Raw genomic sequence first — 25,302 nt, forward strand, 5'->3', positions numbered from 1 at the left:
ACACTGCAGAAATTCTAAGAGTAATATTCTTTCACAAATCAAAAGGCATGAAACTACATTCAGTTAAATATAAATTGATTGGTAGAAAGCTCCAATGAGTGACGAAATGCTCTAAATTACCACAAAACTAACTGTAAATTTTGTACAGACCAAGTTCTCCAGGAGCTCAGAGTAGAAAAAAGACTTGCTTGAAACCTCTATTGGAGAAAGGCATGAAAAAATAAATAATTGCACTGAGATATCATGAGCACTTAGTAAGAATAATGCATAAAATACTGAGGGAAAACAGAAAGAAATAACTACTTGCTTAAGAACTATTAAAGACTGAATAAGATAAGTTATACTTAAAGGTAGGCCTTGGATTTTGGAAAAATGATGGAAGAGTCTGTGTAAAGGGATAAATATGGAAAGCATGCTAGAAAAGAATATAGGCAGAATACTCTCTGACATAAATTGTAGTAATATTTTTTTGGATCTGTCTCCTAAGGCAAAGGAAATAAAAGCAAAAATAAACAAATGGAACCCAACTAAACTTAAAAGCTTTTGCATGGCAATGGAAACCACAGACAAAACAAAAGACAACCTACAGAATGGGAGAAAACATTTGCAAATGATGTGACCGACAAGGGATTAATATCCAAAGTATATAAACAGCTCATATGACTCAGTATCAAAAAAACAAACAACCCAATCAAAAAATGACCTGAAGACCTGAATAGACATTTCTCCAAAGAAGACATACAGGCACATGAAAAGATGCCCAACGTCACCAGTTATTACAGAAATACAAATCAAAACCAGATATTACTTCACACCTGTCAGAATGGCTATTAAAAAAAAAAGTTTTAAGAGAAAATTACATTTGTAAATGTAACTGTAGAAAAAAACTGTAAATGTGAAATTCATTTAACTATATATTTAAAATGAGTATGTTAGTCTTTCCTCAGTAAAGATGATTTTACGAAGTTGCAACTTGAGAGGTCTTTTTTATGTCTCCCCATATAAAAGCATGAAGACCCACTTATTCACACCCACGTAGGGAAATCCAGGGTTAGATTAAGAATACTAGAACAGAGTCTCAGAGTGGCTACCCTTTCTAGTCTCTACTTCTGTGGGTCTGGATGCTTTATGCTGGTTAGTCCTCTAGGGATACTTCTCAATTTGGAGCGGCAGGTTAGTACCCCTCAGGGTAGGGAGAACAGGCAGCAGAGGTAGACATCCGGCAACTCTTCCCACTGCCACTAGCTACTGGGTGCTTCTATAATGGTATTTCAACTCACATGCAACCAAACAACAAACATTTACTGAGCTCTTGCTACTTTCTCGGTACAGTGCTAGTCACTAGGGATATAAGTGAATAAGATAGTCCCATCCTCACCGCACACAGACTCTAGACAGGTTGCTCAACATGTAAATATACAGTAGTAAGTGCTCTGACAGAGGCCACATGCACACACAGGAATGGCATATACTCAGTCTTGGGAGTACAGAGTAAAGTGCTATCTGATTTTAAACTACGAGGAAGAGTTTAGATAATAAAAAGGAGGAGAGTTAGCCACAGGGCAGCCCAGAGGAGGCAGAAGCATAAGCAAAGGTCAGAAAGAACGTGTGTGTGTGTGTGTGTGTGTGTGTGTGTGTGTGTGTGAGAGAGAGAGAGAGAGAGAGAGAGAGAGAGAGAGAGAGAGAGAGAGAGGGAGGGAGAGAGGGAGAGAGGGAGAGAGGGAGAGGGAGAGAGGGAGAGAGGGAGAGAGGGAGAGAAAGAGAGAGAGACAGACAGAATCTGATTCACTGATTGATTTGGAGATAAAGAGCTTATTCTGATTGCAATAAAGAAGATGGAGTTGAGGGACCAAGACTCAAGGTAAAGAGAATAGTCAGGGGGCTTTTTAAGAAGACTTAGGCAAGGGGCCTCTCTTGTTCTACAGTAGAAGGGGAATGACTCCTTATCCTGAAGCAAACATACTGTCTTTTTTTAAAAAAAATTAATTAATCAATTTATTTATTTTTGGCCATGTTGGGTCTTCGTTGCTTTGCGCATGGGCTTTCTCTAGTGGTGGCTAGCAGGGGCTATTCTTCATTGTGGTGCACAGGCTTCTCGTTGCAGTGGCTTGTCTTTGTTGTGGCTCGCGGGCTCTAGAGTGCAGGCTCAGTAGTTGTGGTGTGCGGGCTTAGTTGCTCCATGGCATGTGGGATCTTCATGGACCAGGCCTCAAACCTGTGTCCCCTGCATTGGCAGGTGGATTCTTAACCACTGCACCACCAGGGAAGTTCCAAACATACCGTCTTTGAGGATACCTAAATATTTTTACTGTTTCTGGTAGTAAGGATCTAACACAATCCCTAACAATCCTTGTTTCCTGGTATTCACACCCTTATGTAATCTCCCTGCCTTTGACTGTGGGCTAGATTTAGTGAATGGCTTCTAGTGAACAGACTGCTGCAGACGTGATGAGAAGTCACTTCCAAGATAAGGTTACGAAGACTGTGGCTTCCATCCTGGGCACCCTCTCTTGTGCTCTCTGAGGGAGGCCAGATGCTACGTTGTGAAATGCCCTTTGTAGAGACCCTGGTGGCAAGGACATGATATCACTGGCCAACAGCCTGAGGACATGAGGCCTGCCAATAGCCATATGAGTGAGCTTAGAAGCACATCTTCCCCGAGTCAAGTCTTGAAATGACTGCGGCCCCCGCTAACACCATGACTGCAGCCTGTGAGAGACCCTGAACCAGAGGCACTCAGCTAAGCTGCACCAGGTTTCCTGACCTACAGAAACAATAAATGTTTGCTGATTTTGCTAAAATTGTCAAGCAGCAATAGATAATTAACACATTGTTTGAAACAAAAGAGAAATAAGAGGTTAAACTACGAAACAAGGGAAAACCCATGTCCACACTAAAAAATGTTCCGGACATTCCTTTCAGTGTAGATACCAAATCATCTTTAAGCTTTAGTCTCCGTACCTTTCTATACAGCTCCTTGATTTTGGGACACTCACCGCCCTTCTCCACCTTCCGGTAATAGCCCCAAATCTCCTTGTGTTATAATCACTTTTCCCTTTCCCCAGTGCTATCACCTACTAACCACCCAATCACTGTCTTCAATCATTAAACAACTTTGGCACAAGGGTCACTGGCCTCCTTCTACTTCAATTACTGCCACCATTCTGGGTAACTTACGCCTCATTCAAAACCGTGGTCTCTCAGTTCTCTGGTATCTTCAGTGATGTTTTTCTCCTCTACTCCATTTTAGTCACTGACATCTATGGCTGTATCCTAGACCATTTCCATCACCCTAAAATGTACCATCTCTGAATAATGCATTTAGTTATCTTGTGGTAACTCTGAAAACCTATTCTTCTGGCAATCTCCTTTAACCTTCCCCAAGAAAGTGTCTTTAAAATGATTGGAATGTCCAGTGCATGGATGTCTCTACATACTCCACCTTGAGATTTTTCGTGGTCCATCACTTCCGTAATTCTCTTGTCAGTTTTCAATATCTTTGCCCCATGGCTATTCCATCCCACCTGCCTGGAAACACTGCAATTGTAGATGAATCCAACTGCCTGTTTTCTCTACACCCTAATATGGACTGCTGAGCAGTATTTGAGAAATTTGAGCATGTGAGAATATCACACAATTCTCCAGGGTACTGCCCATATAACATTTATGGTCACCAATACACCTGGGCCCTTAGTCCTCCATCTGTAATCCTTGTGTTTCCCAAGTCAGCTCTCCCTTCTTTGCTCACAGTGGCTATTTTGGATATGTCTCCTTTACCACAAATAATTTTACCTTCTAATTACAGAGAAACAGAAGCCATCAGACAAAACTTCCTCAAACTTGCTGCCACCAAACTGACAAAATTACCTGCCTCCACACTCATCTCCATCTTCTCCTGCTATTGCTTCAGAGGCACCCCTTCTGCTACCTGAGGCCCGTCCCTTCATGTGTGCTCTGGATCCTTTCCCTCCCCATTTCTCTTTGCTCTTTTGGACTTTCAATCTTTTTCTCTACTGGCTCCTTCCCATTACCATTCAAATATGCTTATCTCTCCTATTTTATAAAAAGAAAAATAATCTCTCAATTTTCTCTCAAATCTCTACTGTGTCAATTAATGGCCTTTTCTCTCTTGGGCAGTTCACACTCAGACTTTTTGAGTTAGCTAAAATTGCTCTCTTCTACTTTTTAACCTTCCAATTTAAACCTCAACTCACTCCAACATCACATGGTAGAGAAGAAAGCCAATGAAACGGCTCTTGCCAAGATCAGCACTGAAGTTTTTTTTTTTTTTTTTTTTTTCTGCGGTACGTGGGCCTCTCACTGCTGTGGCCTCTCCCATTGTGGAGCACAGGCTCCGGACGCGCAGGCTCAGCGGCCATGGCTCACGGGCCCAGCCGCTCCGCGGCATGTGGGATCTTCCCGGACCGGGGCACAAACCCGTGTCCCCTGCATCGGCAGGTGGACTCTCAACCACTACGCCACCAGGGAAGCCCTGAAGTTCTTTTCTTGGTGAAACCTAAAGGAAAATTTTCAAGTCCTTACAGTCAATGGTGGATATTGTTAACTATTTCCTCTTTTGGAACAACAATGTTATTCCCTTGCTTTGGGATTTTTTTAGCCCAGGTCTTCATCTTCTCGTTCTATAATCACAGGGGATATAAAAATCTCCCATACCTTGAATTATCACATTTTTCACCCTTCCCTTTGATTCCAAACCCACTATCTAATAGCCTACTTGACATTTCTGCTTCATTGTCTCAGAATGAACATCTTGAAACTTAACATTTTTGAAACTAGATTATTTTCCTTCACAAACTTGTTCCTCATCTAGTGTTAGCACTGAAATGCATCACCATCCTTGTAGCTGCCTACGACAAAAACCTGGAAGTCATTCCTGACTTCTCCTTCCTCCTCAGCCCTCGCATCTGACACTAACCCTTATGGATTATAGTTTCTAAATCCTCTCAGATACTCAGATATTTGCTGACCAAATGACTCTCTCACACCTATCAATTCTTCCCTAACTCCCAGGCCACCATCGTCTTTCACCTAGACTACTGTACCTAATTTACCCAATCATTATTACGGTGTCAGAATAAATTAATTTGTAACTTCCTCTAGGATGAAAATCACCCTAACACTAGGTTAAGTGCTGTAGCGCTACGTACTTGCCCTTTCATAGTACTTAACACACTTTGTGGAAAATGCTCATTTGTCTTACTTCTAGATGATAAGTTTCTTGAGGACAAGGTAGCATCTACCTAGCCCACCACCACACCCGAGGGTTCAGAACAGCCTTGGCATAATGCAGATCCTTAGTAAACAGATCCTGAACAGTGATGAGTTTTATATTATCTTTCAGGTAAAAGGGCTGGGGGAGAAAGTTAACAGCAGAGTGAAAAATGGGCTAAGGAGCAGGGAGGTGGGGATAAGATGAATTGTCTGGAGGGGACCCCTCCAAGTAAATACAATTCCTTTTCACTACATGTTAGAATCAAGCATCTATCTTCTGATTCCCCTTTATTCACCCTTAAATATCCATTGCCATTACAGGCACTCAAATGTTTGCTGAGGGACCCTAGAAGGACTATGCCTGGCAGTTAAATTAGCACAACTGGGATACAGTCAATTTCAATTACACTTGCTGGGTTGGAACCCCTCTTCTATCCTCTGCTTGCTCACTTTACAAAGTGACTCAAAGGGGTTCACCATAAAGGTAGCAACAGTCTCCAACTCACCATGAAATCTGACATAAGAGGGGGAAGAAGCAACCACTCCCCTTGCCTTGCCTTTTTTCATACAAACTGTATTTGGAAGTAGTCAAACAGTAGATAAGGAGATGTTTCTCTATACAGAAATACTACAGCTAATTCTGTAACCCCTAATGAATTTATGGAGCTAGGCATTAAGTATCAATGGCTGTTAATACCACAAAATAGAGACAACCAGACATTTTGTGCTTCCTGATGGAAGATCACAATGCCATCTATGAAAAAGTCTTGTCCAAAAAAAAGTGGGGGGGGGGCCTTGAAACCAAATCCGATCACATCTCTAGATCTAAATACCAATTTATAGGAAATACAGAAGATAGAGGATCATGTCAAACTTCACCATGGAGATGTTATCAGCAAAATCCAGACTATGGAAAACACTAGAAAACAAATAACTTTGGTTAGTCAACAAACATAGCAAAAAACTGAGAGACAAAGAGGAAACCTATAGATTAAAAGAGGCTTCAAAGACATATTAACCAATCTCTGTGCACGAACCTTATCTGGCCCAAGTCAAATAAACTGAAAAATTATGACATTCTGAAACAATTGCAAATTTGAATACTGACTAGATATCTGATGTTACTAAGGAATTACTGTTAATTTCTTTGGCAGTGTAATAATGGCACTATAGTTATGTATTTTAAAAAACTGTTCTTTGTCCTTTTTCCCCAGGATTGCTTTAGCAATTGCTTTAGCAATTTCCCCAGGATTGCTTTAGCAATTTTGCTTTAGCAAAAATACATAACTATAGTTATGTATTTTAAAAAACTGTTCTTTGTCCTTTTTCCCCAGGATTGCTTTAGCAATTCAAGATTGCTAAAGCAATTCTGCTTTAGCAATTTAGCACAAAAGTCTTTTGTGGTTCCATATAAATTTTAGTATTATTTGTTCTAGTTCTGTGAAAAATGTCATGGGCATTTTGATAGGAATTGCATTAAATCTTGTAGACTGCTTTGGGACTTCAGACAATACTACAAAGCTACAGTAATCAAAACAGTATGGTGTTTGCACAAAAACAGACATATAGACCAACAGAACAAAATAAAGAGCCCAGAAATAAACCCACACACCTACGGTCAATTAATCTTCGACAAAGGAGGCAAGAATACACAATGGAGAAAAGACAGTCTCTTCATCAAGTGGTGTTCAGAAAGCTGGACAGCTACATGTAAATCAAAGAAGTTAGAACACTCCATCACACCATAAACTCAAATTGGTTTAAAGACCTAAATACAAGACATGACACCATAAAACTCCTAGAAGAAGACATAGGCAAACATTCTCAGACATAAATTATAGCAATATTTTCTTAGATCAGTCTCCCAAGGCAAAAGAAATAAAAGCAAAAATAATCAAATGGGACCTAATCAAACGTAAAAGCTTTCACACAGCAAAGAAAAACCAAAAAACAAAAAACCCATCAACAAAACAAAGACAACCTACAGACTGGGAGAAAATATATGCACAAATGATGCGACTGACAAACGGTTAATATCCAAAATGTACAAACAACTCATACAACTTAATATCAAAAAAACAGACAACCCAATCAAAAGATGGACAGAAGACCTAAACAGACATTCCTCCAAAGAAGACATACAGATGACCAACAAGCACATGAAAAGATGATCAACATTGCTAATTATTAGAGAAATGCAAATCAAAACCACAATGAGGTATCACCTCACACCGGTCAGAATGGCCATCATTAAAAAGTCTGGAAAGAATGTGGAGAAAAGGGAGCCCTCCTACACTGTTAGTGGGAATGTTAATTGGTACTGCCACTGTGAAAAACAGTATGGAGGTTCCTTAAAAAGCTAAAAATAGAGCTACCATATGATCCAGCAATCTCACTCCTGGGCATAAATCCAGAAAAGAGGAAAACTCTAATTCAAAAAGATACATACACCCCAATGTTCACAGCAGCACTATTTACAATAGCCAAGACATGGAAACGACCCAAGTGCCCATCAACAGATGATCAGTTTAAGAAGATACAATGGAATTTTATTCAGCCACAAAAAAGAATGAAATACTGCCACCTGCAGCAACATGGATGGACCTAGAGAATATCATACTAAGTTAGGCAAGTCAGACAGAGAAAGACAAATATTATATGATATCACTTATATGGGGGAATCTAAAAAATAATACAAATGAATCTATATACAAAACAGAAACAGACTCATAGACGCAGAAAACAAACTTATGGTTATCACAGGGGAAGGAGAAAAGGACAGATTAATGGTATGGGATTAACAGATACAAATAATCTGAAAAAAAAATTACTGAATCACTTTGCTGTATAGTTGAAACTAACTAATGTAAATCAGCTATACTTCAATTTTAAAAAAAGTAATCTTAGACACAGAAAACAAACTTATGGTTACCAAAGGGGAAAGGGAGGGAGGGATGAAACAGGAGTATGGGATTAACAGATACACACCTCCACATATATAAATTAGATAAACAACAAGAATTTACTGTATAGCACAGGGAACTATATTCAACTTCTTGTAATAACCTATAAGGGAAAAGAATTGGAAAAAAATATATGTATAACTGAATCACTTTGCTGTGCACCTGGAACTAACAATATTGTAAATCAACCATACTTCAATTAAAAAAAAGTATTCCTTTTTTAAAAAAATGTATTTGGTTGTGCCAGGTCTTCGTTGCAGCACACGGGCTCCTTAGTTGTGGCATGCATGTGGGATCCAGTTCCCTGACCAGGGATTGAACCCAAGCCCCTCGCACTGGGAACACAGAATCTTAACCACTGCACCACCAGGGAAGTCCCCCCAAAATGTGTTCTTATCTTTTGGAAACACACAGTGAAGTATTTATGCAATAAATGATGTCTGGGATCTTTTCCAAAAATAAAATGGGAGGGCAAGTAGATAGGGTACATGTAGATTACTATACTATTCTATCTGCCTCTGTATATATTTGAAATTTTCCATAATAAAATGTTTAAAAACACATTACTAGCAGCAAAAAAGGTCCTCCTACCATTTTCTCTCTTTCCCACTCTTTGTTGAAGTTCATTACTACTTACTGGTTATATCACTGGAGATCTGGTTCTAAACATTAAACAGAAAAGCTGAGGATCAATTCATAAATGAATTACACACACAGTTATATACTAAGCAAACAGGGATCTGATCTGTATAATTTACTTTTAGCTTTCTCTTTTCATTTAGCTTCTAGCGGAGATTAATCACAGGTCAAGAAACCTTATTTCTAGAAGGGATGTTAGTCATTCCTTCCAACCTACATGTATTTATTGTTGTTATCTACTATTTATCAGGGATTGTGGGGATATAAAAATGGATAAAACTGGGAAGGATCTTTGCCCTTCTGGAGCTTACAGTCTACTGGGGAAAAGAGAAATAATCACAGAAATAAACATAAAACTGCAAATGTGGTCTGCAAAGGAGAAGAACAAGCTAGGACAGCCTTTAATAATGGGATGTGAACAGTTCAAGCCTCTTGAGAAAGTCATGCTTAAGCTCAGACACATATAAACCAATGTTAACTGAGTGAAGTGGGATGAGAAGAGCACTACATGGAACAGGAACAGACGGTGCACAGGCTGCAGAGGAGAAAGCCCAGGAAAGGTGAGGTCCTGAAAGCTCAGCGCAGCAGAGGTGCTGAGAGCAACGTGTGACATAAAGCTAACACGCTGGGAAGGAGCCAGATTATACAGGTCATAATAAAGGGTTACCTTATTCTAAGAACCAAGGGACGCCAACAAAGGATTTTACAAAGAGGGTGATTTACTCATGTAAAGATCATTCCGGCAGAGTGGATGTGGGGAGGAAACCAGGTGAGGTAGAATGAATTTCCACAAAGTGGTAGAGATAAGGGCACCAGGAAAGGAGCTTTGATAGATCATGCTACTGTGATCCTGAGAGTCAAAAAGATTATTTTCAGTTTTCATTAGTGTCAATGGTTTTTGTCTCTGGAGCAAATAATAAAACAAAGCAAATGAACAAACCTCAAGCAGCTGTCATATGGGTAGACCCTACTAAGACAGGTTAAAGGAATCTTGGCATAACTGAATCACAGTCCCACAGATGTATACCACTCATCTTACATTAGGATCTGGGAGTAGCTGTAGCATCATTAATTTGATCTTGTAACTTTGCTATGATTTTATGGCATATTGAAGTTTTACATTTTTATATAAAACCTACTGTTCCTTTCTCTTATGGTTTCCTACCCACTTCATGATTATAAAAATTCTACCCTCATTTTCTTCTTATCTTTTAGTATTTTTATAGTTTTCATTTTTGACATCAAATCTAATCTACTTAGAATTAATTTTGATGTAAGCAGTGTGATAGGGATTCGATCTCTTTTTTTAATGAATATCCAGCTTATTGGATAGTTGAGGCGTTAAAGTATATAATAATTGGAATACGACCCAAAGCACTAATAGTGGGTCTAATCCTAAGCAAACAATTTTTTTTCTATCAAAAAGACAGAACTTTTCTTTTTTCTATGTAATTGTAGGAACACATATTGTTCCCAAAGAATTCCCTAAACAATACACAAAGAAATAACCCAAATGTGCTATTTAAATATAATTTCCCTAATTTGCCATCTATAGAGTTTTCTCCACTACAGTGCTCACCAGTAATATTAAAATGAAGTATCTTTTTGTTTTAACTCAGTAAAATAAATTTAAGTACTCAAGTATGAGACATTTTAAGCTTTAAATTTCAATGAACTAATAGAAGCAGGCTCTTTTAAAATAACTAGTATCATTAAAAGTAACCTACAGACACTAAGGGAATATTTTATATCAACAGTAAGAAAATTTCCTTAAAATTAACTTAGTGAAATTGTATTTAAAAAAATGATTCATTTACAACATAAAATATTCATTGAAAAAATGTGGAGAATACAGAACACTCCAAAGAAAAATACTGTCATAGTAGGATGCATTCCAATAAAACTCTAATAGAAGACTGATGGCAACGTAACAAGATAATAGTTCTAGATTAAAAAAAAAAAATTGACGTCTATAATTTTGCTAAAGATGAAAATAGTAAACATCATTAGGCTATATTTCTACTCTGTATGAGCATTAGAATCATCTTTTTCAGTGATAGGATTTAAATTTCTAGATTTATGTAACCTTGAAGTGCAACATAAAACAAGAACTATAAGTTCTTATGGCCATTTTTTAAAAACATAAAAATGTCTTTGCAAAGAATGCCACAGAGAAAGAGCAAACCTACTCAAATACAAGCAATAATAACTAGGTCAAATCACATATGACCAAAATGCAGCTTAGTATTTATTTTTCAAAAAAATTCTTCTCACGCAAATCACTTCAGGCTAAAACAGAGACATACAATTTAGAGCTATAAAATATACTTAGAAATTTTGAAAGCATTATTGTTAGATATAATAAAGAAAAATGACATAGAATTTTGGTACCGAATTCTTCTGGAGATATCCATTCAAGACTAAGAAAGTAGATAAGATTTATAGATCTTTCTGAGAATCATCTCACTCTGTATTCCTTTTTAAATATTTAAATAGTTAATTAGAAAAAAAATTAAGAAAATAATTTATTTACCTGACCACTACCCGAAGTTGCCATGTTGATTTCTGCCACTCCTTGACTTTCATTCTGTCGCTCAGCTTCATGTGAGCCGGCTTCATGCTTGCTCTGAGATGACCTCTGTTAATACGGAGTTAACATCATTACATACAAAAATGGTGTATGCTTTCTTAGCCCAGAGCTTTCCTTCGTTCTTGCTTTAAAGCTTTGAATGCCTCAATTATACAGGTTTACAAAAGCATGGAACTGCACTTTATACTTCATCAGCTCCAGCAGGGTTGACTGTCGACTATTTCGGTAAAAGGAAAGTGAAGTGTGTCCCTCGAGCATTAGAGCCACACAAGACAAAGGATTTTCTGAGACTCACAGAAACACCATCCTCCACCAGCTGTGCTCACATCACTATCAGGGATATAACCCAACTAGAACAAATAACTGTCTTTTCCGCAAGGTCACATGGCTCTGGCGTTTACTAGAGCTGCAAATATAAGTTAAACTATTAACCTAAGCTTAAAAACACCTTCTGTATAACTATGTTTATACACAGAATATATAAATACATCTTCTGCTAATAAAAGTCATATGAAACCAACAGATAAATTCTTAAGATTCTGATCTGAAAAAGACCAAAAACCTTTTTTCTAATGTAGCCACCATCTGCTATGTAAAATGAAAGTGACAGATTATATCCAGTAAAAGCAGTCATTTCAAGAGAGATTATATCCAGTACAAAGCAAGTCACTTTGAAAAAAATATCACCGTAGAATCAAAGAAATAAAATAACTTTTCCATTATCTTTTATAGAAACAATCACAAATGTGCCTGCCCTAGGAAAATGATAACGCAAAAATAAAAATTACACTTTAAAAAATTTGACATAATAGTGGAAAACTGTATTGCAAAATGGCTTCCACTAGAATTTCTTTAAACATAAAGCTTTCCTAGACCATTTAAGATGTGACTTAATAATTTACCAATATTTCCATCAATAAACTAGTGTAAGTTATATATGGGCAAAAGAGAGGTAGTCTCGATAATTCAGAAGCAGAAGAAAAAATATCACCATGGGAAAATTACACTAAGAAATTCAACAAAATCAACAAAAGTAGAGAATACAAAATCAATCTAGAGACAAAATGAATCAAAAACCACTAAATCGGGCTTCCCTGGTGGCACCGTGGTTGAGAGTCCGCCTGCCGATGCAGGGGACACGGGTTCGTGCTCCGGTCTGGGAAGATCCCACATGCCGTGGAGCAGCTAGGCCCGTGAGCCATGGCCGCTGAGCCTGCGTGTCCGGAGCCTGTGCTCCGCAACGGGAGAGGCCACAACAGTGAGAGGCCCACGTACCGCAAAACAAAACAAAACAAAACCCACTAAATCCACTAAGATTTGACACTAACATAATTGAAGACGTCAATATAAGAGTACTGAGTATCTGCCATGTTGGTTACTTTCACTAGATGCTGGGGAATACAGCGTTGGCAAAACCAGACACTGCTCAACACACTCTTCAAGCTTCAGTTTAGTCAGGGATGCTATCAAATAATGAGAGAAATGACAATAGAGTTAAAACTTTGACAAGTACTCTGAGGAAGGGTACAGGGTGCTGTAAGGATATACACCAGAGGGATGCCATACGTTGTGGGGACTTGGGGGGAAGAGCTCCCTTAGGAAGCGTTGTCTGAACTGACATCTAAATACAAACAGGAGTTCTAGGAAATGGGATGGGGATAGAAGGTGAAGGTTTTAGGTAAACAGAAGACCATATGCAAAGAAACTGGGCTGGGAGGAAACATGGCTTGCTCTAGAACATCAAAGAACTATAGTGTGAAGAGTAGAACAGAAAGATGGTAAAAACAAAAACAAAAACAAAAAACTTACTGATTTTACTGAATTTAGTGTGATTCTCAGGTGGCACTCTTGCCCTCACATAACTAATACCAGTAATACTAACAGGAAAAGGTGCGTGTATTTTGAGTTTTTAAAGTCAAATTTAAAATGGTCTAAGTAGGTAGGAAAGAGAAGAGACAAGTTTGGAGACTATGTATTAAAGTAGGTATTAGATAATGGTACTTTACACCTAGGGAAGCAGTGATGCAGATAAAGGCAGTGGAGACAGAGGTAAATCTGAAAGACTACATGATAGATTGGATATGGCGAGTGGAGGAAGAGGTCTGGTGTCAAGAATTACTCCTGTGTTCCTTAGCTCACACGACTGAATAATGATGGTACCATTCACAGAGACAGGTAATACTAAAGGAGAATGAGGGTATTTTGGAGGATGTGGGGCTCATAAGGAGGACTTAGGAGGAGAAGATCATTAATTATGCTTTGGATATGTTGGATTTAAAGTGCCTTTAAGACAACTAAGTAGAGATGCAGAGCAGGTACACAGATTTCGGAGTCTGGAGCTCAGGGCTAGAAAAATGAATTTGAGAGCCAAAAGCATACAGCTGGTGAGTAAAGCCCTAAGTATAAATAAGATGGTCTCAGGGAGGGAGAAAAAATAAAGAGAAAAGAGAAATTTGTCTTAAGGAATGCGTATGAACCAAAAAAGATGCCAAGAGTGTAATATTTCAAGCAACAGTGTTCAGTAATGTGGAAAGTATCAAGATGAAGACTGAAAATGTCAATTTAATTGGCAATATGGAAGTTATCAATGATCCATTTCAGTGAAACTATGAGAATAGAGACTAGACTGGTGTGTGTGAATGGTGGGGAGGAAATACAGACTTGGAGTCTAGAAACACCTTTGGAGTGAAGATTAGGAAAAGACAATGAGGACGGGAAGGGGACAGATGAAGAACAGTTGCAGGGAGAGGTGGAATTGAGGAAGGTTCATTTTCTATTTTTAAAGATAAGACTCGAGCATGTTTAAATTCCAATGAAAAGATGCTACAGAAGAGAAAGAAGATAAACATGTGAGAGAAACGAGGTAAGAGTACAAAGTTCCTGAGAAGGCAGGAACTGAAAATCCAAAGCACAGGAAGGAAGGCAGAATGCTTCCTGGTAGGAAGGAGAGAGAGCTCTGACGATAGCTACTGTTTTCTCTGTGAAGGAGGAGATGAAATTATTAGAAGGACAAAGATTAGCAGACATCAGAAATAGTCATTTCCAGTAGAGAGAGAAGGGCGAATCCAGAGAAACACAGTAGGCCTGCAGAACTGCCAGGCCCAACTGATGATGGTGATAATGATGAAAATAATGAAGTTAAAAAAAAAAATCTAATGTTTGTTATGCACTGATCACTTGGCACCTATTGATTTATTTAATCCTTACATCAACTCTATGAAGCACGTACTATTATTATCCCCATTTTACAGATGAAGAAACTGAGGAGGCACAGATGATAAGTACCTGGCTTTAGGTCACATACCTAGTAAATGGCAGAGCCAGAGCTGGGATCACAACCCAAGCATTCTGACTCTAGAGCACAAAGTAATATTTAACACTTACTATCTTTAGTTTTCTTTACTTATTTACTTCCCTTTATTCTTTCACTGATCCTAGGCTACAGGCCTGTCTGTGCTCTTTGATCACTATCTAAAACTACTGCTAACACTGAGAACAAAGAGATTGTTTCTGATTCCTTTGAAAGAATAATCCTATCTAGTTTCCTTATTCCCATAGTTGCTGGACACCTTCCCCAGTTTTCTATCCTAGGACTAAAAAAATTAAAAAAACAAACAAAACAATTTTGTTGAGGTATTTACATATCTCAGAATTGGCCCACTTTAAGTGTATGGCTCAATGATTTTTAATAAACTTACCAAGCATCACAATACTCCAGTTTTAGAACATTTTCATCACTCTAAAAAGATCCCTTGTGTTCTAAAAGAACGCTTTATAGTTAATCCCAATTCCCACCCACAGCCTCAGGTAAATATAAATCTACTTTGTCTTTATGAATTTGTCTTTTCTGTACGTTAATTATAAGCGGAATATGTGGACTTACGTGTCTAGCTACTTTTATTTAGTAAAATGTTTTTGAGGTTCGTCTCTGTTAGAGTATGTGTCATCAATTTGTTCCTTTCTATTGCCAAACAGTATTCCATTGTAAGGGTATACCATATTTTGTTTATTAATTCACCAGTTGATACACATTTGCATTTTTCTACTTTGGGGCTATTGTGAATAATACTGCCATGAACATTCAAGTGAAAGTCTCTGTGTGGACATGTTTCCATTTCTCTTAGATAGATACCTAGAAGTGGAATTGCTGTGTCATATGATAATGGTACGTTTAATACTTCAGGTGACTGCCACACTTTTCAAGTGGCCAAACCATTTTAGATTCTCAGCAGCAATGTATGACGGCTTCTATTTATCCATAACTCTGCCAAAGCTTACTGTTTTCTTTATGATTACAGCCACCCTAATGAGTGTGAAGTGGTATCTCATTGTGGTTTTAACTTGCATTTCCCTAGTGACTAATGATGTTGAGCACATTTTCATGTGTTTACTAGCCATTCCTATATATTTTTCTGGTGAAACGTGTATTCAAATCTTTTGCTTATTTGTAAGTGTGGTTGTCTCCTTATTAATGGGTTGTAAGAGTACTCTGCATGGGATTTTAATAAATATTTCTCACTGGCTATTTTCTAGAGATTGTTAAACCATGCCATAATTTACCTCACAGTTTGCACCCTTCTGAGCACCCCCCACCCCCAAATGTATGAGTTTGCCAGTAAAAAACCTGTCTGAAATGATACATAAGAAAGTGGCAGCACTGGTTGCCTCACATATCCTTTTGGAACTTTTGAGATTTGAATCATGTGTAATAATTACATCATCTGAATTATGTTCCACATCTAGACCCTAAACCAGAGTTGTCAGCAGGTAGGGCAAAGACAGTGTTATAAGATGCTTCAGGGGCTTCCCTGGTGGCACAGTGGTAGAGAGTCCACCTGCTGATGCAGGGGACGCGGGTTCGTGCCCCGGTCCGGGAGGATCCCATATGCCGCGGAGCGGCTAGGCCCGTGAGCCATGGCCGCTGAGCCTGCGTGTCCAGAGCCTGTGCTCTGCAACGGGAGAAGCCACAACAGTGAGAGGCCCCCGTACCGAAAAAAAAATAATAATAATAAGATGCTTCACGGTAGAGAAATTATTTAGCAGACATCTTTTCTTTTCTTGTCTTCACTGTATGTGACCTAATTTATGAGTATCTGATTCCCAGTTTTCTCTATTTTCAAGCTTCTCTCTCTGATCTATATTAGAAAAATGATAATAATGGAATAAAGAAACATGAAACAGCAAAATTAGAGTTTTCTTTCTCGACTAAGACACAGCACCTTCTTTTAGTTTTCATTCACTGAATAAATGTAAACATTTTAGACTATGAATGATATGACCATTATTATAACAAAAAGAAACAAGAATTAGATTAGGTCACAGTGGTAGACAGTCAGCCCCAAATCCAATGATCTAAATAAAAATCTGAATACAAAAAACACAAACAAGCCCCCAATCTGCCATAACCTTATAATTGTGCTGGAAAATGAATTGTTATTAACAAATGACAATTTTTTTAAGGAATTTTCAGAGGCCAGAAAGTTGGTAAAATTTGGAAATATACAGACAGGGAATATGTTACACCAAGCAAATGATGAAAGAAAGAAGGCCAGTGCAGTAATACTAATAGCAAACAAAATAAAATTCAAGGTGAAGAGCATTAAATGGAATTAAGGAGGGCTGTTTCATACACATAAAGGAGTCAATCAAATAGAAAAAATGTGAATATTGATCTAGAAATAGAAAAAAAACCCTGCTGATGCAGCCAAATAGCAATAATCAGAATATAAGAAAGATGTGGAGGGCTTCCCTGGTGGCGCAGTGGTTGAGAGTCTGCCTGCCAATGCAGGGGACACAGGTTCGTGCCCCAGTCCAGGAGGATCCCACATGCCGCGGAGCGGCTAGACCCATGAGCTATGGCCACTGAGCCTGCGCGTCCAGAGCCTGTGCTCCACAGCGGGAGAGGCCACAACAGTGAGAGGCCCGCGTACTGAAAAAAAAAAAAAAAAAAAAAAGAAAGATGGTGGGAATAAAAACTAACTATAACTAAATAAGCTAGAAAGAAGCAAAAGCTCAAAGCATAAAATATCAAAAAAGAAATTACAGGGCTTCTCTGGTGGCACAGTGGTAAAGAATCCGCCTGTCAACACAGGGGACAGGGGTTCGAGTCCTGATCCGGGAAGATCCCACATGCCACGGAACTAAGCCCACAAGCCACAACTACTGAGCCTGTGCTCTAGAGCTTGCGAGCCACAACTACTGAAGCCCGTGCACCTAGACCCCGTGCTCCACAACAAGAGAAGCCACTGCAATGAGAAGCTGATGCACCACAACAAAGAGTAGCCCCTGCTCGCCGCAGCTAGAGAAAGCCCGCATGCAGCAACAAAGACCCAATGCAGCCAAAAATGAATAAATAAATAAATTTAAGAAAACCCCACAGTGCTGCTCAATAAAAACAAAAGCTGTCTCTTTAAAAACAATTTAAAAAATAGAGTGTAGTTAAGTTTGATCAAGGAAAAAAAAAACACAGCTGCACAAGCCTCTTAGATAGCCTCAACCACCAGAGGGCAGACAGCAGAAGCAAGAAGAACTACAATTCTGCAGCCTGTGGAACAAAAACCACATCCACAGAAAGATAGACAAGATGAAAAGGCAGAGGGGCTATGTACCAGATGAAGGAACAAGATAAAACACCAGAAAAACAACTAAATGAAGTGGAGATAGGCAACCTTCCAGAAAAAGAATTGAGAATAATGATAGTGAAGATGATCCAGGACCTCGGAAAAAGAATGGAGGCAAAGGTCGAGAAGATGCAAGAAATGTTTAACGAAGACCTAGAAGAATTAAAGAACAAACAAACAGAGATGAACAATACAATAATTGAAATGAAAAACACACTAAAAGGAATCAATAGCAGAATAACTGAGGCAGAAAAGCAGACAAGTGACCTGGAAGACAGAATGGTGGAATTCACTGCTGCAGAACACAATAAAGAAAAAAGAATGAAAAGAAATGAAGACAGCCTAAGAGACCTCTGGGACAACATTAAACATAACAACATTAGCATTGTAGGGGTCCCAGAAGAAGAGAGAGAGAAAGGACCTGAAAAAATATTTGAAGAGATCATAGTCGAAACTTCCCTAACATGGGAAAGGAAATAGCCACCCAAGTCCAGGAAGTGCAGAGAGTCCCATATAGGATAAACCCAAGGAGAAACACGCCGAGACACATAGTAATCAAATTGGCAAAAATTAAAGACCAAGAAAAATTATTGAAAGCAGCAAGGGAAAAACAACAAATAACATACAAGGGAACTCCCATAAGGTTAACAGCTGATTTCTCAGCAGAAAGTCTACAAGCCAGAAGGGAGTGGCATGATATACTTAAAGTGATGAAAGGGAAGAACCTAAAACCAAGGTTACTCTACCCAGCAAGGATCTCATTCAGACTCGATGGAGAAATCAAAAGCTTTACAGGCCAGCAAAAGCTAAGAATTCAGCACCACCAAACCAGCTCTACAACAAATGCTAAAGGAACTTCTCTAAGTGGGAAACACAAGAGAAGTAAAGGACCTACAAAAACAAACCCAAAACAATTAAGAAAATGGTCACAGGAACATACATATCGATAATTACCTTAAACGTGAATGGATTAAATGCTCCAACCAAAGACAGGCTCGCTGAATGTATACAAAAACAAAACCCATATATATGCTGTCTACAAGGGACCCACTTCAGACCTAAGACACATACTGATGGCAAGTGACGGGCTGGAAAAAGATATTCCATGCAAATGGAAATCAAAAGAAAGCTGGAGTAGCTATACTCATATCAGATAAAATAGACTTCAAAATAAAGAATGTTACAAAAGACAAGGAAGGACACTACATAATGATCAAGGGATCAATCCAAGAAGAAGAAGATATAACAATTATGAATATATATGCACCCAACATAGGAGCACCTCAATACATAAGGCAACTAACTGCTAACAGCTATAAAAGAGGAAATCAACAGTAACACAATAATAGTGGGGGACTTTTAACACCTCACCTACAATGATGAACAGATCATCCAAACAGAAAATTAATAAGGAAACATGAGCTTTAACTGACACAATAGACCAGATAGATTTAATTGATATTTATAGGAGATTCCATCCAAAAACAGCAGATTACACTTTCTTCCCAAGTGCACACGGAACATTCTTGGGTCACAAATTAAGCCTCAGTAAATTTAAGAAAATTAAAATCATATCAAGCATCTTTTCTGACCACAGTGCTATGAGATTAGAAATCAATTACAGGGGAAAAAACATAAAAAAACAAACACATGGAGGCTAAACAATACGTTACTAAATAACCAAGAGATCACTGAAGAAATTAAAGAGGAAATAAAAAAATACCTAGAGACAAATGACAATGAAAACACGATGATCCAAAACCTATGGGATGCAGCAAAAGCAGTTCTAAGAGGGAAGTTTATAGCTATACAAGCCTACCTCAAGAAACAAGAAAAATCTGATATATACAATCTAACCTTACACCTAAAGGAGCTAGAGAAAGAAGAACAAACAAAACCCAAAGTTAGCAGAAGGAAAGAAATCAAAAAGAGCAGAGCAGAAATAAATGAAATAGAAACAAAGAAAACAATAGCAAAGATCAATAAAACTAAAAGCTGGTTCTTTGAGAAGATAAACAAAATTGATAAACCATTAGCCAGACTCATCAAGAAAAAGAGGGAGAGGACTCAAATCAATAAAATTTGAAATGAAAAAGGAGAAGTTACAACAGACACCACAGAAATACAAAGCATCCTAAGAGACTACTGCAGACAACTCTATATAGGCCAATAAAATGGACAACGTGGAAGAAATGGACAAATTCTTAGAAAGGTATATCCTTCCAAGACTGAACCAGAAAGAAGTAGAAAATATGAACAGACCAATCACCAGTAATGAAATTGAAACTCTGACTAGAAAGCTTCCAACAAACAAAAGTCTAATACCAGATGGCTTCACAGGTGAATTCTATCAAACATTTAGAGAATAGCTAACACCCATCCTTCTCAAACTCTTCCAAAAGATTGCAGAGGAAGGAACACTCCCAAACTCATTCTATGAGGCCACCATCACCCTCATACCAAAACCAGACAAAGATACTACAAAAAAAGAAAATTACAGACTAATATCACCAATGAATATAGATGCAAAAATCCTCAACAAAATACTAGCAAACAGAATCCAACAACACATTAAAAAGATCGTACACCATGATCAAGTGGATCAAAGGGATTTATCCCAGGGATGCAAGGATTCTTCAATATATGCAAATCAATCAATGTGATACACCATGTTAACAAATTAAAAAATAAAAACCATATGATCATCTCAATAGATGCAGAAAAAGCTTTTGACAAAATTCAACACCCATTTATGATAAAAACTCTCCAGGAAGTTGGCATAGAGGGAACCTACCTCAACATAATAAAGGCCATATAAGACAAACCCACAGCCAATATCGTTTTCAATGGTGAAAAACTGAAAGCATTTCCTCTAAGATCAGGAACAAGACAAGGATGTCCACTCTCACCACTATTATTCAACATAGTTTTAGAAGTCCTAGCCACGGCAATCAGAGAAGAAAAATAAAAGGAATACAAATTGGAAAAGAAGAATTAAAGCTGTCACTGTTTGCAGATGACATGATACTATACATAGAGAATCTTAAAGATGCTACCAGAAAACTACTAGAGCTAATCAATGAATTTGGTAAAGCTGCAGGATACAAAATTAATGCACAGAAATCTCTTGCATTCCTATACACTAAGATGAAAAATCTGAAAGTGAAATTAAGATAACACTCCCATTTACCACTGCAAGAAAAAGAATAAAATACCTAGGAATAAACCTACCTAGAGAGACAAAAGACCTGTATGCAGAAAACTATAAGACACTGATGAAAGAAATTAAAGATGATACCAACAGATGGAGAGATATACCATGTTCTTGGATTAGAAGAATCAATATTGTGAGAACAACTACACTACCCAAAGCAATCTACAGATTCAATGCAATCCCTATTAAATTACCGATGGCAATTTTTACAAAACGAAAACAAAAAAATCTTAAAATTTTTATGAAGACACAAAAGACCCCGAATAGCCAAAGCAGTCTTGAGGGAAAAAAATGGAGCTGGAGGAATCAGACTCCCTGACTTCAGACTATACTACAAAGCTACAGTAATCAAGACAATATGGTACTGGCACAAAAACAGAAATATAGATCAATGGAACAAGACAGAAAATGCAGAGATAAACCCATGCACCTATGGTACATTAATCTATGGCAAAGGAGGCAAGGATATACAATGGAGAAAAGACAGTCTCTTCAATAAGTGGTGCTGGGAAAACCGGACAGCTACATGTAAAAGAATAAAATTAGAACGCTCCCTAACACCATACACAAAAATAAACTCAAAATGGATTAGAGACCTAAATGTAAGACCGGACACTATAAAACTCTTAGAGGAAAACATAGGAAGAACACTCTTTGACATAAATCACAGCAAGATCTTTTTTGATCCACCTCCTAGAGTAATGGAAATAAAAATAAAAATAAACAAATGGGACCTAATGAAACTTAAAACCTTTTGCACAGCAAAGGAAACCATAAACAAGACAAAAGGACAACCCTCAGAGTGGGAGAAAATATTTGCAAACAAATCAATGGACAAAGGATTAATCTCCAAAATATATAAACAGCTCATGCAGCTCAATATTAAAAAAAACAAACAACCCAATCCAAAAATGGGCAGAAGACCTAAATAGACACTTCTCCAAAGAAGACATACAGATGGCCAAGAAGTACATGAAATGCTGCTCAACATCACTAATTATTAAAGAAATGCAAATCAAAACTACAATGAGGGCTTCCCTGGTGGCACAGTGGTTGAGAGTCCACCTGCCTATGCAGGGGACATGGGTTCGTGCCCTGGTCCGGGAAGATTCCACATGCTGCAGAGCGGCTGGGCCTGTGAACCATGGCTGCTGAGCCTGTGCGTCCGGAGCCTGTGCTCCGCGGTGAGAGAGGTCACAACAGTGAGAGGCCCGCGTACCGCAAAAAAAAACAAAAAACAAAAAAAAAACTACAGGGCTTCCCTGGTGGCGCAGTGGTTGAGAGTCCGCCTGCTGATGCAGGGGACACAGGTTCATGCCTTGGTCTGGGAAGATCCCATGTGCCGCAGAGCGGCTAGGTCCGTGAGCCATGGCCACTGGGCCTGTGCGTCCGGAGCCTGTGTTCCACAACGGGAGAGGCCACAACAGTGAGAGGCCCGTGAACCGCAAAAAAAAAAAAAAAAAACTACAATGAGGTATCACCTCACACCAGTTAGAATGGGCATCACCAGAAAGTCTATGAACAACAAGTGCTAGAGAGAGTGTGGAGAAAAGGGAACCCTCTTGCACTGGTGATGGGAACGTAAATTGATACAGCCACTATAGAGAACAATATGGAGGTTCCTTAAAAAACTAAAAAGAGAATTACCATATGACCCAGCAATCCCACTACTGCGCATATACCCAGAGAAAACCATAATTCAGAAAGACACATGCACCCCAATGTTCACTGCAGCACTATTTACAACAGCCAGGTCATGGAAGCAACCTAAATGCCCATCGACAGATAAATGGATAAAGAAGATGTGGTACATATATACAATGGTGTATTACTCAGCAATAAAAAGGAACGAAATTGGGTCATTTGTAGAGACATGGATGGATCTAGAGACTGTCATACAGAGTGAAGTCAGTCAGAAAGAAAAAAACAAACATCATGTATTATTAACGCATATATGTGGAACCTAGAAAAACTGTACAAATGAACCGGTTGTCAGGGCAGAAATAGAGACAGAGAGGTAGAGAACAAACATATGGACACCAAGGAGGGAAAGCGGCAGGGGGTGGGGGTGGTGGTGTGATGAATTGGGCGATTGGGATTGACATGTATACACTGATGTGTATAAACTGATGACTAATAAGAACCTGCTATATTAAAAAAAAAAAAAACACCACCAAAACACAGATAAACTACACTGGAAAGCCAAAAGGGGTCATAATAACCAGAACGCCACATAGAGTAATGCCAATGACGCTGAAAAAGAAGCAAAGAGATACTGGTTTTTGGGTTTTTTTTTAAAAGTCCTTAAGAGTCAACATTGCAAGAAGGACACTTAATCATTATGTTACAAATATTTAGTTTATATTGACTTAGGACAGCCAGGTTAAACTACTTTTAGCAATATGACTATTACACTATACTTAAACTGCCTATTTAGCAAATACATGTTTCTACATATTTCAAATTTAGATGTACTGAATCCAAAGATATTTTAAAAGACAAGCATGGACGAATATAGTCTTAAAAAGGACTCTACACTTTCAAAACCTGTACTTTTAACATTAGAAACAGTTGTCTTCCCTGTGTATAAATGGGCCTGCACTGTTTTTGGCTCAAAACAGAACTGTTCATTATTTGATCAAATTTTCCACAGGTGGAAAATATGTGCTGGCCATGACAGGACATGACAAATTTGTTTTGTATACAAAAGTTTTCTCCCATTATAAAATCTGGACGTCGTTAGTATAAAAAAGTTACAAAACAACTGGCCAAACCAGAAAAACTAGGAGGTATTAAGAATGGTTATCTGCCTTTTCATATTATTTCTGATATACTATGTTTGTGTGTATCTTTTAAAAAATGGGATCAAAGTGTACATGCTACTTTGTATATCATAAACATTTAAAAATATCAATAAATGCTTCATTGTGTTTTTAGGAATTATATTTAGAAAACAGCACTATGCTGATGTTTCACTCTTTGCAGTCTCTTCCTTTTTCATGATCTGGAATGTGAGTCTGAATCTGGCTACACGTTAGAAACTTTCCATTGATGTGTCTCAAATCTGTCCCCAAACACTGAGCCAATTTTTCCTAGCAACAATTCTGTTGTTTATTGTTCAATGTGGATTTTTATTCAGCTTTTCTTTTGCTCCTGTTGCACAGAGACAGGTCTTCCTGCAGTTGACTAAAGAAGCAAATAATTTCCTGAAAATTTATTTTCTCTGAGCCTCCCACATGCTTCTCCGAGACTTATTCAGCAATAGTTCACTTAAGACCCATGTAGGTTTTCTTATTATTTACCTATAAACAAGGTGAGAAGTGCCCAAATTCGCTGGCTATAAACAGATAGGTGAGGGGATGGTCTTTTACACCCCCATCCTTCTATATGGTGATCAAAACCAAATTTCAGCTGCAGAGTTGACAAATATGCACAAGCCTCAGTAACATTCAGTTTCTAGCATGTATAAATATACAGTATTTGTGTTCCACTGAGATAGTACCTTCCCCTTACTTCCATTTCTTGGTCTTCTTGTTACTCACTGATAGTATATTAAACATGACTTTTCCTAGGATATACTGCTGCCAACGTTTCTGCTTTCTCTAAGCTCCTCTTAAGTTCTTTACTAATCACCATTATCAAGGTATAATTATTAAGCCAATCCAGATTACAGAGGAAGATAAGTATAAATATCTTCTAAATGATGGCCTTGGCTCTTTTATGTTTTATTTTTATCATAGTTACACACAGTTGAAATAATCATTAGTTCTAAAGCCTTGTGACAATGAACAGTGGTCTTTCACACTTGCTTGCTCTGTCCCATTTCCTGCTATCTTAAGGCAGTTTCATCTCCTTCAGAGGATTTTTTTTTTTTTTTGAATTCACTTCTCTATCTCTAAATAACCTGCTTGTGTTGCTAGGTTCTGCTTTTCTTAGTTTAATGCCTCATTTATTGATTTCCTATTATGTAAGATGAGGACTGATTTCTCTTTTATCAATACTCCACCCTTAACACACCACACTCATACTGTTCCTCTATTTGTC

At 38.1% G+C, this 25,302-nt stretch overlaps 1 protein-coding gene across 13 annotated transcripts in view; it reads right to left on the reverse strand.

Annotated features, from left to right (window-relative positions):
• Positions 1-25,302, reverse strand: part of APC (APC regulator of WNT signaling pathway) — a gene marked incomplete at its 5' end in the record, with an annotated part of 135,900 nt that overhangs the window by 25,937 nt on the left and 84,661 nt on the right. For all 13 annotated transcript variants that reach the window (XM_079917393.1, XM_079917402.1, XM_079917401.1 and 10 more), the window contains one exon: positions 11,368-11,472. In XM_079917393.1, the coding sequence (XP_079773519.1) occupies positions 11,368-11,472 (105 nt within the window). The remainder of the gene's footprint in view (positions 1-11,367; positions 11,473-25,302) is intronic.

The sequence above is a fragment of the Stenella coeruleoalba genome (genome assembly GCF_951394435.1).
Source record: "Stenella coeruleoalba genome assembly, chromosome: 3".
Lineage (NCBI taxonomy): Eukaryota > Metazoa > Chordata > Mammalia > Artiodactyla > Delphinidae > Stenella > Stenella coeruleoalba.